The sequence below is a fragment of the Lithobates pipiens genome, unplaced genomic scaffold, assembly GCF_037356315.1.
Source record: "Lithobates pipiens isolate NorthernLeopardFrog02 unplaced genomic scaffold, aLitPip1_a1.2 Scaffold_18, whole genome shotgun sequence".
Classification (NCBI taxonomy): domain Eukaryota; kingdom Metazoa; phylum Chordata; class Amphibia; order Anura; family Ranidae; genus Lithobates; species Lithobates pipiens.
Genome location: NW_027507758.1, coordinates 506,704,245 through 506,718,402, shown reverse-complemented (window position 1 = coordinate 506,718,402; position 14,158 = coordinate 506,704,245). Strand labels below are relative to the sequence as shown.

General features: G+C 42.0%; 1 protein-coding gene across 1 annotated transcript in view; it reads left to right on the top strand.

The window, feature by feature from the left end:
* Positions 1-14,158, top strand: part of SH3YL1 (SH3 and SYLF domain containing 1) — a 273,258-nt gene that overhangs the window by 70,120 nt on the left and 188,980 nt on the right. Inside the window, exon 3 of the mRNA XM_077488694.1 lies at positions 4,891-5,004. Coding sequence (XP_077344820.1) covers positions 4,891-5,004 — 114 coding nt within the window. The remainder of the gene's footprint in view (positions 1-4,890; positions 5,005-14,158) is intronic.

The following is a 14,158-nucleotide window of genomic DNA, read 5'->3' as shown; positions in this document are numbered from 1 at the left end:
TCCAACTAAACGCAAACCAGATGGAATAGCATGCCGCTGCAAGATGCTGTGGTAGCCATGCTGGTTCAGTATGCCTTCAATTTTGAATAAATCCCCAACAGTGTCACCAGCAAAGCACCCTAACACCATCACACCTCCTCCATGCTTCACGGTGGGAACCAGGCATGTAGAGTCCATCCGTTCACCTCTTCTGCGTCACACAAAGACATGGTGGTTGGAACCAAAGATCTCAAACTTGTACTCATCAGACCAAAGCACAGATTTCCACTGGTCTAATGTCCATTCCTTGTGTTCTTTAGCCCAAACAAGTCTCTTCTGCTTGTTGCCTGTCCTCAGCAGTCATTTCCTAGCAGCTATTTTACTATGAAGGCCTGATTCACACAGTCTCCTCTTAACAGTTGTTCTAGAGATGTGTCTGCTGCTAGAACTCTGTGTGGCATTGACCTGTTCTCTAATCTGAGCTGCTGTTAATCTGCGATTTCTGAGGCTGGTGACTCGGATGAACTTATCGTCTGCAGCAGAGGTGACTCTTGGTCTTCCTTTCCTGGGGCGCTTGATGGTTTTTGCCACTGCACTTGGGGACACTTTCAAAGTTTTCCCAATTGTTCGGACTGACTGACCTTCATTTCTTAAAGTAATGATGGCCACTCGTTTTTCTTTACTTAGCTGCTTTTTTCTTGCCATAATACAAAGTCTAACAGTCTATTCAGTAGGACTATCAGCTGTGTACTGTATCTACCTCCTGCACAACACAACTGATGGTCCCAACCCCATTTATAAGGCTTGAAATCCCACTTATTAAACCTGACAGGGCATACCTGTGAAGTGAAAACCATTTCGGGTGACTACCTCTTGAAGCTCATCAACAGAATGCCAAGAGTGTGCGGAGCAGTAATCAAAGCAAAGGGTGGCTACTTTGAAGAACTTAGAATATAAGACAAATTTTCAGTTGTTTCACACTTTTTTGTTCAGTATATAATTGGACATGTGTTAATTCATAGTTTTGATGCCTTCAGTGTGAATCTACAATTTTCATAGTCATGAAAATAAAGAAAACTCTTTGAATGAGAAGGTGTGTCCAAACTTTTGGTCTGTACTGTATATACAATATCTCACAAAAGTGAGTACACCCCTCACATTTATGTAAATATTTTTTTCCTTTTCACGTGACAACCGAGAAAATGACACTTTGCTACAAAGTAGTGAGTGTACAACTTGTATAACAGTGTAAATTTGGTGTCCCCTGAAAATAACTCAACACACAGCCATTAATGTCTAAACCACTGGCAACAAAAGTGAGTACACCCCTAAGTGAAAATGTCCAAATTGGGCCCAATTAGACATTTTACCATCTTCCCGGTGTTACAAGGTCTCAGGTGTAAATGAGGAGCAGGTGTGTTACATTTTGGTTTTATCTCTGTGACTCTCTAATACTAGTCACCGGAAGTTCAACATGGCACTCTATGGCAAAGAACTTTCTGAGGATTTAAAAAAAGGATTGTTGCTCTACATAAAGATGGCCTAGGCTATAAGAAGATTGCCAAGACCTTGAAACTGAGCTTCAGTACAGGGGCCAAGACCATACAGCCATTTAACAAGACAGGTTCCACTCAGAACAGGCCTCACCATGGTCGACCAAAGAAGTGGATTGCACGTGCTCAGCGTCCTATCCAGGGGTTGTCTTTGGGAAATAGACATATGAGTGCTTGCCAGCATTGCTACAGAGGTTGAAGGGGGGGGGGGGGGGGGTTCAGCCGGTCAGTGCTCAGACCATACGCTGCACACTGAATCTCATTGGTCTTCATGGCTGTCTTCCCAGAAGGAGGCCTCTTCTAAAGATGATGCACAAGAAAGCCTGCAAACAGTTTGCTAAAGACAAGCAGACTAAGGACATGGATTATTGGAACCCTGTTCTGTGGTCTGATGAGACCAAGATAAACGTATTTGGTACAGATTGTGTCAAGCGTGTGTGGAGGCAACCAAGTGAGGAGTATAAAGGCAAGTGCGTCTTGCCTATAGTCAAGCATGGTGGTGGAAGTGTCATGGTCTGGGGCTGTAGGAGTGCTGCCGGCACTGGGGAGCTACAGTTCATTGAGGGAACCATGAATGCCAACATGTACTGTGACATACTGAAGCAGAGCATGATCCCCTCCCTTCAGAGACTGGGCCGTAGGGCTGTATTTCAACATTAAAGTGGAAATAAACCCATGGATTTAAACAGTTAAAAAAAAAAGGCATGCCAGGAATGCTAACTGCACATTTTCTGTGCTCTCCGCCAAACTATCAAACCATCCAATGGCTGGTGTCTTAATGAATCACATTTGCAGCACCATAGCAGTTGAAGATTAAACAGAGGCAAAGATGGCAGCTTCCTTGGCTGAAAACGATAGGGGAGTTTACTTCCATTTTAATACTCCTAACACACCACCAAGGCGACCACTGCCTTGCTAAAGAAGCTGAGGGAAAGGTGATGGTTTCACCAAGCATGTCTCCAGACCTAAACCCTATTGAGCATCTGTGGGGCATCCTCAAACGGAAGGTGGAGGAGCACAAGATCTCTAATGCCGCGTACACACGAGCGGATTGTATGGCGTACTTAGTCCGTCATACAATCCGACGGACAATCCGTCGTAGTTTCCACTGAACGGACTTGACCACACACGGATACACAAACAGTCCGTCGAAAGCTTGCGCGATGAAGTGTACAGCACGTACGACGGGACTAGAAATAGGAAGTCCAAGACACAGCAAAGCACCCTTCCGCCGTGTAAATCCTTTCTGGGCATGCGCCATTCTTAGTCCGTCGAACTAGCATACTGACGACCGTATTGTCCGCTGAAACCAAAGTACGACGGACAGATTTTTGGAAAAACCGAAATTCTTAGTACTCCGGACTGCACGCTGAAAAAGTCCGCTGAAGCCCACACACGAGCGGATTTTCCGCTGAAATGTGTTTCAACGGACTAAGTACGTCAAACAGTTCGACCGTGTGTACGCAGCATAACATCCACCAGCTCCATGATGCCATCAAGGAGGAGTGGAAGAGGACTCCAGTGGCAACCTGTGAAGCTCTGGTGAACTCCATACCCAAGAGGGTTAAGACAGTGCTGGAAAATAATGATGGCCACACAAAATATTGACACTGTGAGCCCAATTTGGACATTTTGACTGTTCTCACTTTTGTTGCCAGCGGTTTAGACATTAATGGCTGTGTGTTGAGTTATTTTCAGGGGACAGCAAATTTACACTGTTATATAAGCTGTACACTCACTACTTTACATTGTAGCAAAGTGTAATTTCTTCAGTGTTGTCACATAAAAACATAGAATAAAATATTTACAAAAATGTGAGGGATATACTCATTTTTTGTCAGATATTGTGTATCTGTAACATTCACATCAAACTCCAGGCAGGTAATGCTGTGGTCCGTATTCGAACCACCACCACCAACAACCCTTGTGCTACCAGTGGAAGTGCTAACCACTTAGCCATTGTGCTGCCCAACAATATTTTTGATGTTTGGCAAAATGTGGAAAAAGATGTGGAAAAATGTAGATGCACTGTGGTTCCTCTCACAAGTTAATAAGCAGATACTACCATGTGTGGTGGGAGAAGCAAGTATTCATACACATGAAAATGTGGAATACCTGCAGTGGCTAGGGAGCAGCAACACAGTGGCATTCAACACACGGGCCACCAAAATTATGATCATGGAGTGGCAGAGTAACTTAAATACCATCTTATGTAAGACTATGCACAATATGTTATATTTAGTGCTGTAATATTCCATAGTGTGGAGTGGCATATCAGATATTACGATGTGATTTTAATTTTGTATCTGAAGACTTGGAAAAAAAGAGAGATAAAATAAAAAAGCCAAACATTATATGACTATTAAGGTACTAAGGACATTTAAAGGAAATCTTTCCTATGAGAATCACAGAGGCTGCCATTGCCAACTTCTGATTCCGCTCAAATGCAAACTGTTTGGCTATCAGGCTACATTGCTATCCCAGAACACCTAAGCCAATAAGGAGTTTTGACTTTACCCTGTTCATCGTGATATGTGTAGTTGCCACGGGTTAAAAGAGAAGTATGGGATTAAAAACTCAGCTAGGTGGTTGTAGCATCGCTCCAATGCTGCAGCTGTCCCCCGCCACCTCTAAGACCGAGAACTGAGAGATCAAAAACCACACATTGCTCGGTTCTCTGGCAGTCAGCATTCTGTGCAGTACCCCTCCAGGGCTAACGGGAGCACCAGGCTATGGAGGGGGCGGGAGCTGCTGGCTGAGGCAGTAGCCAATCAGGAATCCGGGTGGATAGCGACATTAAAATCAGGATCCCTTCAGAGTCTGGTGCACTCCTGTGATCCACAGGAGAAGTAGGGCAAAATGACTTTTGTGAAAATTATTTCTGAAAACATTGAAGCCCGAGGATTGGCATAACAGACAAGCAGTTATCAGTTTCAGAGGAAGTTCAGCAATGGCTGATATATCAATGACAATGTATCAAAGTTGCAATGGCAACCTTATATCACTGTTGAAAAAGGGTTACTTTAACGTCTCGGTGGGGACTAGGGGTAGATCTTTAAAATTTTCTTCAAGCAACAGTGTGTTCTATTCTGTGACATTTGTACAGAGATAAAATGAAGAATACTACAGGGCTGAAAATTAATGCCCATCACACATCACATTTAATTATACCACTTGCTGGTGTATGATACTTCATAGTGTCTATCAATATCTGATCAATGATGATCTGATATAAAATGGACAGAGGCGTTTATTGCACACATGTGGTATAGATTTTTGTTCAGTTCGCTTTTTCGATTGTCCTAATTTATTCACTCTATCTGCTTTAAATCTCTTTTGTCTTTGTACTCCTGCACAGCTCATGTCATTGCCAAAGCACAAGGCCTTGCCATTCTGTCTGTCATAAAAGCTGGCTTTTTGGTGACTGCTCGAGGAGGAAGTGGAATAGTCTTGGCACGCCTTCCAGATGGAAGTAAGTCATTTGTGGTTGCCAAAACTGACATAATCACACCTTTATGCTAAATATGCTTTAGGACTTACCTTACTTACCATTACTAATAAACTGAAAACATATTGTAAAAATAAATAAATAAAAAATAAGTATAGTGCACAAGTGTTTAAACAATCATAGTGAATGTGACTACCACTTGTGAATTGCATATAAACTTAAATATTGATATTCTAAAGATTAGAGAAAAAAACAAGCAAAAATGCACATATGAAAAAATAATCAAAAGTGTCCTTGTTAGCAGTTAAGTGTGTCCTCATATAATAGTCCTCAAAACAGATCCAACTTATGGAATCAATTATTATCAGATACCAAACACCACGTGTTGATTATAGTGTCCAAAAAATTCTGATTCCTTGCTTCATATTCCCAAACCGTGAGACATGACGCAGTGTACCACCACCAAAGGTCAAGATTGGCTCCTTACCAGATATCAAAAAATTAATCGCACATCAAAAGATCAGATCACGCTATACATATTCCTCAATCCTCCAGAGCTCCGCCCTCTTTCGGGGTCATGGTTCAAACGGGCTTCCAGTTTGTGCAGATTACCGATTTCACTATAAAAAGGAGAAAAGGCGCTCCAATAGTGTAAAATTGCTTATTTAATAAAAGATTAAAACTAAAAAACACACTTACAATCAAGCAGTGAGATATGGCATAAACAAGTGGGAAGCGTCGGCCGTACGCTGCCCCGAGACGACGTGAAGTATCACAAAATGCGTCTGGCGGTGTGACATGCTGTTTATTGCCTTGTGAACTGTACCAGTTGGAGAAGGAGAGACCTGTGGAGACCAGCGTACGGCCGACGCTTCCCACTTGTTTATGCCATATCTCACTGCTTGATTGTAAGTGTGTTTTTTAGTTTTAATCTTTTATTAAATAAGCAATTTTACACTATTGGAGCGCCTTTTCTCCTTTTTATGGTGAAATCGGTAATCTGCACAAAGTGGAAGCCCGTTTGAACCATGACCCCGAAAGAGGGCGGAGCTCTGGAGGATTGAGGAATATGTATAGCGTGATCTGATCTTTTGATGTGCGATTAATTTTTTGATATCTGGTAAGGAGCCAATCTTGACCTTTGGTGGTGGTACACTGCGTCATGTCTCACGGTTTGGGAATATGAAGCAAGGAATCAGAATTTTTTGGACACTATAATCAACACGTGGTGTTTGGTATCTGATAATAATTGATTCCATAAGTTGGATCTGTTTTGAGGACTATTATATGAGGACACACTTAACTGCTAACAAGGACACTTTTGATTATTTTTTCATATGTGCATTTTTGCTTGTTTTTTTCTCTAATCTTTAGAATATCAATATTTAAGTTTATATGCAATTCACAATTGTAATTATTGGTGAGTGGTAGTCACATTCACTATGATTGTTTAAACACTTGTGCACTATACTTATTTTTTATTTATTTATTTTATATTTTTAAACACGGTTACCTAGTTGGAATACTGGTATCACGTGGGAAGTGTGTGTATTCAGAGAGCGCGGTTCTTCTGGTTTAACTTTTTTATATATATAATTTTTGGGTATATAACAGAACTGCAGCACTTCACAGGATTTCAAATTTCCTTGTATTTATAGTCTGTAGCGCGATTTTTCCTTGTTTTCTTATATTGTAAAAATAGCACACTTCTTTTATAAAAATACATTTATATAAATCTTATTCTGAATGGGAATGTGCTGTTTATGGCTCAGTATAATCTGCGTTGTTTCCCAGATTGAATTAAAGCTGAGCTTCTAATCAAAAAGTTACATACTGTATATGGGAGCTGTTTTACCTACCAAATGATTTGTATTTCTGTCAATCCAGAATTATACAGTTCTGCCAGATGGTGCCTTGAGTTTTGTCTATTGCATTTAATCGATACAGCAAGGTCGCTTTCCTCTGCCTAGCCGACAGATTAGGAGCAGGATTTGGAGACTCATTTCTCTGCTCTCTCCTGCATCATCTTCCTTATTATCATTTGTTTACTGCTGAACATCTGATTGGCTCCTAATTTTTCCCCTCCCTCTCCCAGTTTGATTGCTATTGTACTGTGTATTACAAAAGGCTGATAACAAAACAAATTTAGGCACTTAAAGCGGAGGTCCACCCTAAAATGGACCTCCGCTCATCGGAATCCCCCCCCCTCCGGCGCCACAATCGGCACCTTTCAGGGGGGAGGGGGGTGCAGTTACCTGGATAATCCAGGTAACTGCACCCACTTCCGGGCTAGCTCTCTGCGGAACGGGCGTAGGTTACGCCCCCGTTCCGCAAGCGCCCGCCCCCTTCAGCAAGTGCCCCGCTGCCTGCTGGGAAACACACAGCTCCCAGAGGCAGCGGGGACCGTCCGGATTGCGCCGCGCGGCTCGCGCATGCGCAGTAGGGAACCGGGAAATGAAGCCGAAAGGCTCCATTTCCTGATTCCCATACCCAAGATGGCGGCGGGACCCGGCAGCCGAGCGAGCGATCGGCTTCGGGTGCCGACATCGCGGGCGCGCTGGACAGGTAAGTGTCACTATTTAAAAGTCAGCAGCTGCAGTATTTGTAGCTGCTGGCTTTTAAAAAAAAAAAAAAAAAACGCGGAGTCCCGGTGGACTCCCGCTTTAAAGTGCTTGTAAAGTCTTGTTTTTTTTCCTATAAAAATAACTAACATTGTTACATAGTAAGTGAGGTTGAAAATAAAACACAAGTCCATCAAGTCCAACCTATGTGTGCGACTATCTTTCAGTATTACATTGTATATCCCTGTATGTTGCGGTCGTTCAGGGGCTGATCTAATAGTTTTTTTAAACTATCGATGCTCCCCGCTGAAACCACCGCCTGTGAAAGGGAATTCCACATCCTTTCTGCTCTTACAGTAAAGAACCCTCTACGCAGTTTAAGGTTAAACTTCTTTTCTTCTCATTTTAATTAGTGGCCACATGTCTTATTAAACTCCCTTCTGCAAAAAAGTTTTATCCCTATTGGGTCACCAGTATGGTATTTGTAAATTGAAGTCATATCCCCTCTCAAGCGTCTCTTCTCCAGAGAGAATAAGTTCAGTGCTCGCAATCTTTCTTCATAACTAATATCCTCCAGACCCTTTATTAGCTTTGTTGCACTTCTTTGTGCTTGCTCCATTTCCAGTACATCCTTCCTGAGGACTGGTGCCCAGAATTGGACAGCATACTCCAGGTGAGGCCGGACCAAAGTCTTAATCCCTTTTTTAATGCATGCCAACATTCTGCTTGCTTTGTTAACAGCAGCTTGGCATTGCAAGCCATTGCTGAGCCTATCATCTACTAGGACCCCCTGGTCCTTTTCCATCCTAGAATCCCCCAGAGGTTCACCCCCCTAGTGAGTAGATTGCATTCATATTTTTGCCACCCAAATGCATTATTTTCATTATTTTTCTACATTAAACCTAATTTGCCATGTATTTAACCACCCTTTAATTTGTTCAGATCTTCTTGCAAGGTTTTCACTTCCTGTAGAGAATTTATTGACTTGCTTAACTTAGTGTCATCCGCAAATACAGAGATTGAACTGTTTACCGCATCCTCCAGGGCATTCATGACCAAATTAAACAGGATTGGTCCCAGCACAGAACCCTGGGGGACCCCACTACCCACCCCTGACCATTCTGAGTATTCCCCATTTATCACCACCCTCTGAACTTGCCCTTGTAGGCAGTTTTCAATCCATGTACTCGCCCTATGTTCCATGCCAAGGAACCTTATTTTGTATAGTAAACATTTATGGGGAACTGTGTCAAATGCTTTTGCAAAATCCAGATACACCACATCTATGGGCCTTCCTTTATCTAGATGGCAGCTCTCCTCCTCATAGAAGGTTAGTATATTGGTTTGGCAAGAACGATTCTTCGTGAATCCATGCTGATTAATGCTAATGATACCATTTCCATTGCTAAAATCTTGTATATACTGTAGTCCCTTATCATCCCCTCCAAGAGCTTGCATACAATTGATGTTAGGCTAACTGGTCTGTAATTCCCAGGGATGTATTATGGCCCTTTTTTAAATATTGGTGCTACACTGGCTTTTCTCCAATCAGCTGGTACTATTCCAGTCAGTAGGCTGCCAGTAAAAATTAGGAACAATGGTCTGGTAAATACTTGGCTGAGTTCCCTAAGTACCCTAGGTTGCAAGCCATCTGGTCCTGGTGATTTATTAACGTTAAGTTTCCCAAGTCTATTTCTAATTCTGTCGTCTGTTAGCCATGAGAGTGCTTCCTGTGATATGTCATGAGGACAAACATTGCAGTTTTGTCTACTGAAGCCCCATGATTCACTCGTGAAGACTTTGGATTGGCCGAACAGACACCTGTTCGGTTCACACCAGAACTTTCGAACACTGTGAAAGTTCGGACTCAAATAATGAACCCCATTAAAGTCAATGGGACCAGAACGTCAAAAATCAGAAGTGCCCATTTTGAAGGCTTATAGGCAAGTAATTGGGCATGCAATGGTTATAGGGGTCTGGATCCTGCCCTGGGGGACATGTATCAATAAAAAAAAAGCTTGGGAAAAACGTAATTTTTAAATGAGCAGTGATTTTTTTGATTTTTGAAGTGAAAGCATAAAAATTAAAAATTCCTTCCAGTATAGTGCCTGCTGGGTCCCCTTAGTCTACCTGTAAAGTGGCAGATCTGTACCATGTCTATAATCTGCTGCAGCAGTAATTGCATTTATAAAGCCCAAGAAAATGACATTTTCCCTGCAAGCTGCCATTATTTTGCTCAGCAATAGCTGGGGAGTCAGTGTGTATGATGAGGCCACAATATAGTGCACTGGGAACAAGATTAGAAATTTTTTTTGGATACATTCTGGTGTCACTTTGACCTTGGATAGACGTAACGGGTGCAGAAAAATCGGTAGCGCATTCCCACCGTAACCCTACAGAGGTACTCTTGATGAAAGCAAGACTTGGCCTTGCTGTAAAAAAAATTGCAATGATATGCATCTGTCAAACAGGTGCGGAAAAATTCGTCTTTGGGTGTTGGTGGCGCCTTCCCACCATAAGCCTATGGAGGTACTCTTGATGAAAACAAGAAATGGTCTTGCTGTAGAAAAATTGCAATGATGTGCACCTGACAAACAGGTGCAGAAAAATTACTCCTTGAGTGTCGGTGGCGCCTTCCCACCATAACCCTATAGAGGCGCTCTTGATGAAGGAAATAAAATTGCAATGATATGCACTTGTCAAACAGGTGCTGAAAAATTGGGCCATGATTGGATAAAGTCATGATGACAGTATCCAGTCATGACTCTGACAGTGCTCTGTGTCTTGATTGGCTGAAGCTTTCACTGCTTCAGCCAATCAGGGTTTGCAATGCACTCTTCAGCGCCACAATGCATCGAGGGGCTGAACAAACGTTCGAAAGACCCGTTTGTTCGGATGTTCGCTTAACGTCTGAACAACGAAAGTTCGGCCCGAACTTATGCTTGGGCCAAGCTGTTCGCCCCTCCCTAGTGAAGAACGAGGAGAAGACTAAATTCAATACCTTCGCTATCTCCCCATCCTTTGTAACCAGATGTCCTTCCTCATTCTTTATGGGGCCAATATGGTCTGTGCCCCCCTTTTTTACTGTTTATATACTTAAAGAATTTCTTGGGATTTGTTTTGCTCTGCTCCGCTATGTGTCTTTTGTGTTCTAGCTTAGCCACCCTAATTGCACCCTCACATATCTTGTTGCATTATTTGTAAAGTCTGAATGCTGATGATGATCCCTCAGCCTTGTATTTTTTGAAGGCCTTCTCCTTTGATTTTATATGCATTTTTACATTGGAGTTAAGCCATCCAGGACTTTTATTCGCTCTTTGAAATGTATTTCCCAATGGGATGCACTGGCTAATGCCCTTATTTTATATGCTCTTAAAGAAAACCCATGTCTCCTCCATGTTATTTGTATTTAAGATTTTATCCCAATTTATATCTTCTAGCAAGGTTCATAGTTTAGGGAAGTTGGCTCTTTTGAAATTCAATGTCTTTCCTATTTGTGTGATTTATACTGAAGCCAATTGACCTGTGATTGCTTTTTCCTAAATTGCCCCATATTTCCACATTCATGATCAGGTCTGTATTGTTGGTAATCAGTAGATCAAGTAACGCCTTGTTTCTAGTTGGTGTGTCTACCATCTGGCCCATGAAATTGCCCTGTAAGACGGAACTAGCGAGTCTTAGACAAATAATTGGATAATTAAATGAATCTGGATAATTAAAATCCCCCATTATGACAACACTTCCCATCCTTGCTGCTAATCCACATTGTGATAGAAGGTCCGTCTCCCCCTCCTCCCTCAGGTTAGGGGGTCTATAGCATATTCCCAGTATTATTTTCCCCTTCGCTTCACTCTACCCATTAGGATTCCACTTCCTCCTTAGCTCCCTTAGTGATGTCATCTCTCACATTCACTTGTACATTATTTTTGATATACAGGCATACCCCTCCCCCCTTTTTACCCTCTCAATCCCTGCGATAAAGGGAAGACCCTTGAATGGTTGCCAGCCAATCATGAGAGATTTTGAACCAGGTCTCTAAAATTCCCACAAAATCGAAATCCTCCTCGCTCAACAGTATCTCTAGTTCACTCATCTTATCCGACAGGCTCCTGGCATTGGTGGACATGCCACGTAGTTTAGACCGGTCGCATGGGGTATTGGGTGTTCCGAGATTGCAAATAGGACTTGTTACTATACTTCCCTTGGGTTTATATGCTTTAGTTGACCTACCACTAATGCCCCCAATACTACCCTCTGGAATATGGTCATTGCTGACTATCTCATGTTATGCTTACCTTCTCTGTTGTAGTGGATTTGCACAGAGCAGCCCGGATCATCCTCTTCTCAGGTCCCTCTTGTGTCATCCTGGCCCCTCCCTCCTGTTGAGTACCCCCACAGCAGCTTGCTATAGGAGCACTCGAACCGAGTCACAGCCCCTGTGTACATTCAGAAACAGAGCCATACCCCCTCTCTCTCCTGATTGGCTAGCTGACTTTGACAGCAGCGGGAGTCAATAGCAATGCTGCAGTGTGTCAGCCAATCGGGAGGGAGAATCACAGATGGCTGAGACACTCGTGGACATCACTGGAAAGAGAGCGACCTCAGGTAAGTGTTAGGGGGGGGCTGAGGGGGCGGCTGTACACAGAAGGCTTTTTATTTTAATGCATTGAATGCATTAAGATAAAAAAAAACTTCTGCCGTTATGATCTGCCTTACGATCCTTTTAAACGAGTCCATCTAATAATACTTACGTTTTCAAAGATTTTCTTTTGAAGTTATAACTACATTAATTGGTGATTTTCTTGATATCTACTTGGCGTTCAACTTTCGGGTTTGTCCAATGACACAACAAATCTGCCAACATCAGTGTTTTTTGGCAAGGAGGTTGGTTTGCCATATAGCAGATGGACTCTTATTTTATAAGGCCATCACTTTGTGCATAGGTATATAGCATAACTCTACCTTTTGGTTAAGGCCCCTTGTACATGGGGCGTACTCCGTTCTGATCAGCAGGGGACCCGCTCACCAATCCCCTGCTGATCAGATCAGAGTGGATGGAGCACAGGTCCGTGACCACTTAGTTTATGCAGAACAGACACCGACAGAGCCTGTCTGTTGTATGGGCAACCCGGTATAAACGGACTACATTGTCTGTTTACACATGACTACCTTCGATCCAAGGTAGGTATATGTAAATGGACACAAGTCTGTAGGGGTGTTGACAAGTCCATAGGGGTGATAGGCAGACCTGACCAGAATGGTTGTGTGAAAGGGTCCTAAAACATATGTAGGATAAGAGTTGGCAAATGAATAACTGACAAAAAAATAAATAAATAAATATATATATATATATATATATATATATATATATATATATATATATATATATATTATATATATATATATATATATATTTATATATATATATTATTTTATTTTTTTTGGATGTTTATGTGTTGCTCAAAGTTTAATGATCTGCCAGCTGACAATCAACATTAAAGTTCTTATAATTTAAAATGTATAACAAAATTTAAATCCCAATCATTGTGCAGCATTGCTGAGTAGGATGCATAGCCTGCATATGTAATAATAGTAAATATACCCATTTTAATGTGCATATACAGCCATAATATTATGACCACCCACCTCATTTTCAGTTGATTATCCTTTTGCCGCCAAAACTGCTCTGACCCATTAAGTCATGGACTCCAAAGTAACATCCACATGAATGGCAGGACCCAAGGTTTCCCATGAGAACATTGCCCAGAGCATCACACTGCCTCCAGTGGCTTGCCTTCTTGCCATAGTGCATCCTGGTGCCATCTCTTCCCCAAGTAAGCGACTCACATGCACCCAGCCATCCACATGATGCAAAACAAAATGTGATTCGTTGTACCATTGCTCTGTGGTCAAGTTCTGTGGTCAAGCTCTAGTGGTCAAGTGCTCTGTGGTCAAGCTCTAGTGCACAGTGTTTTTGGGTGTGAACAAGGGTAAGCATAGTAGTGCTTCTATTGGATCGGACTACAAAAGCCAGACTTCACTCCTTTTTTTGCATCACTGAGCCTTGGCCGCCCATGATCCTTTGCCAGTTCACCAGTTTTCCTCATTTGGACCACTTTTGGTATGTTCTGACCACTGCAGAATGAAAACATCCTACAAGAGCTGCAGTTTTGGAGTTGCTCTGACCCAGTCATCTAGCCATTACATTTTGGCCCATGTCAAAGTCACTCAGATACTTACACTTGCCCAGCTGTTCCTGCTTTCAACACATAAACTTCACGAACAACTTGTTCACTTAATGCTCGATATATCCCATCCACTTTCAGATGCCATTGTAATGAGATAATCAATGTTATTCACTTCGATCGGTACACATATAAACAATATGAACCCAGATTGAAAAAATATTTACATTAATCTGATCACATTTAGATTCATTGTTAAAAAATTTATAAAGATTATACACTATATTTACTTTAAGAAAACAATAACTGAAATATTTACCCAAACAGCTCCACTGATATTTCAAGAATTAGTGCAGGCATAAGAAAACTAAATTCTTGATGACTGCTATATGCAGGTTGATGAAAAGTGGGAGTTGTGCTTTAAAGGAAACA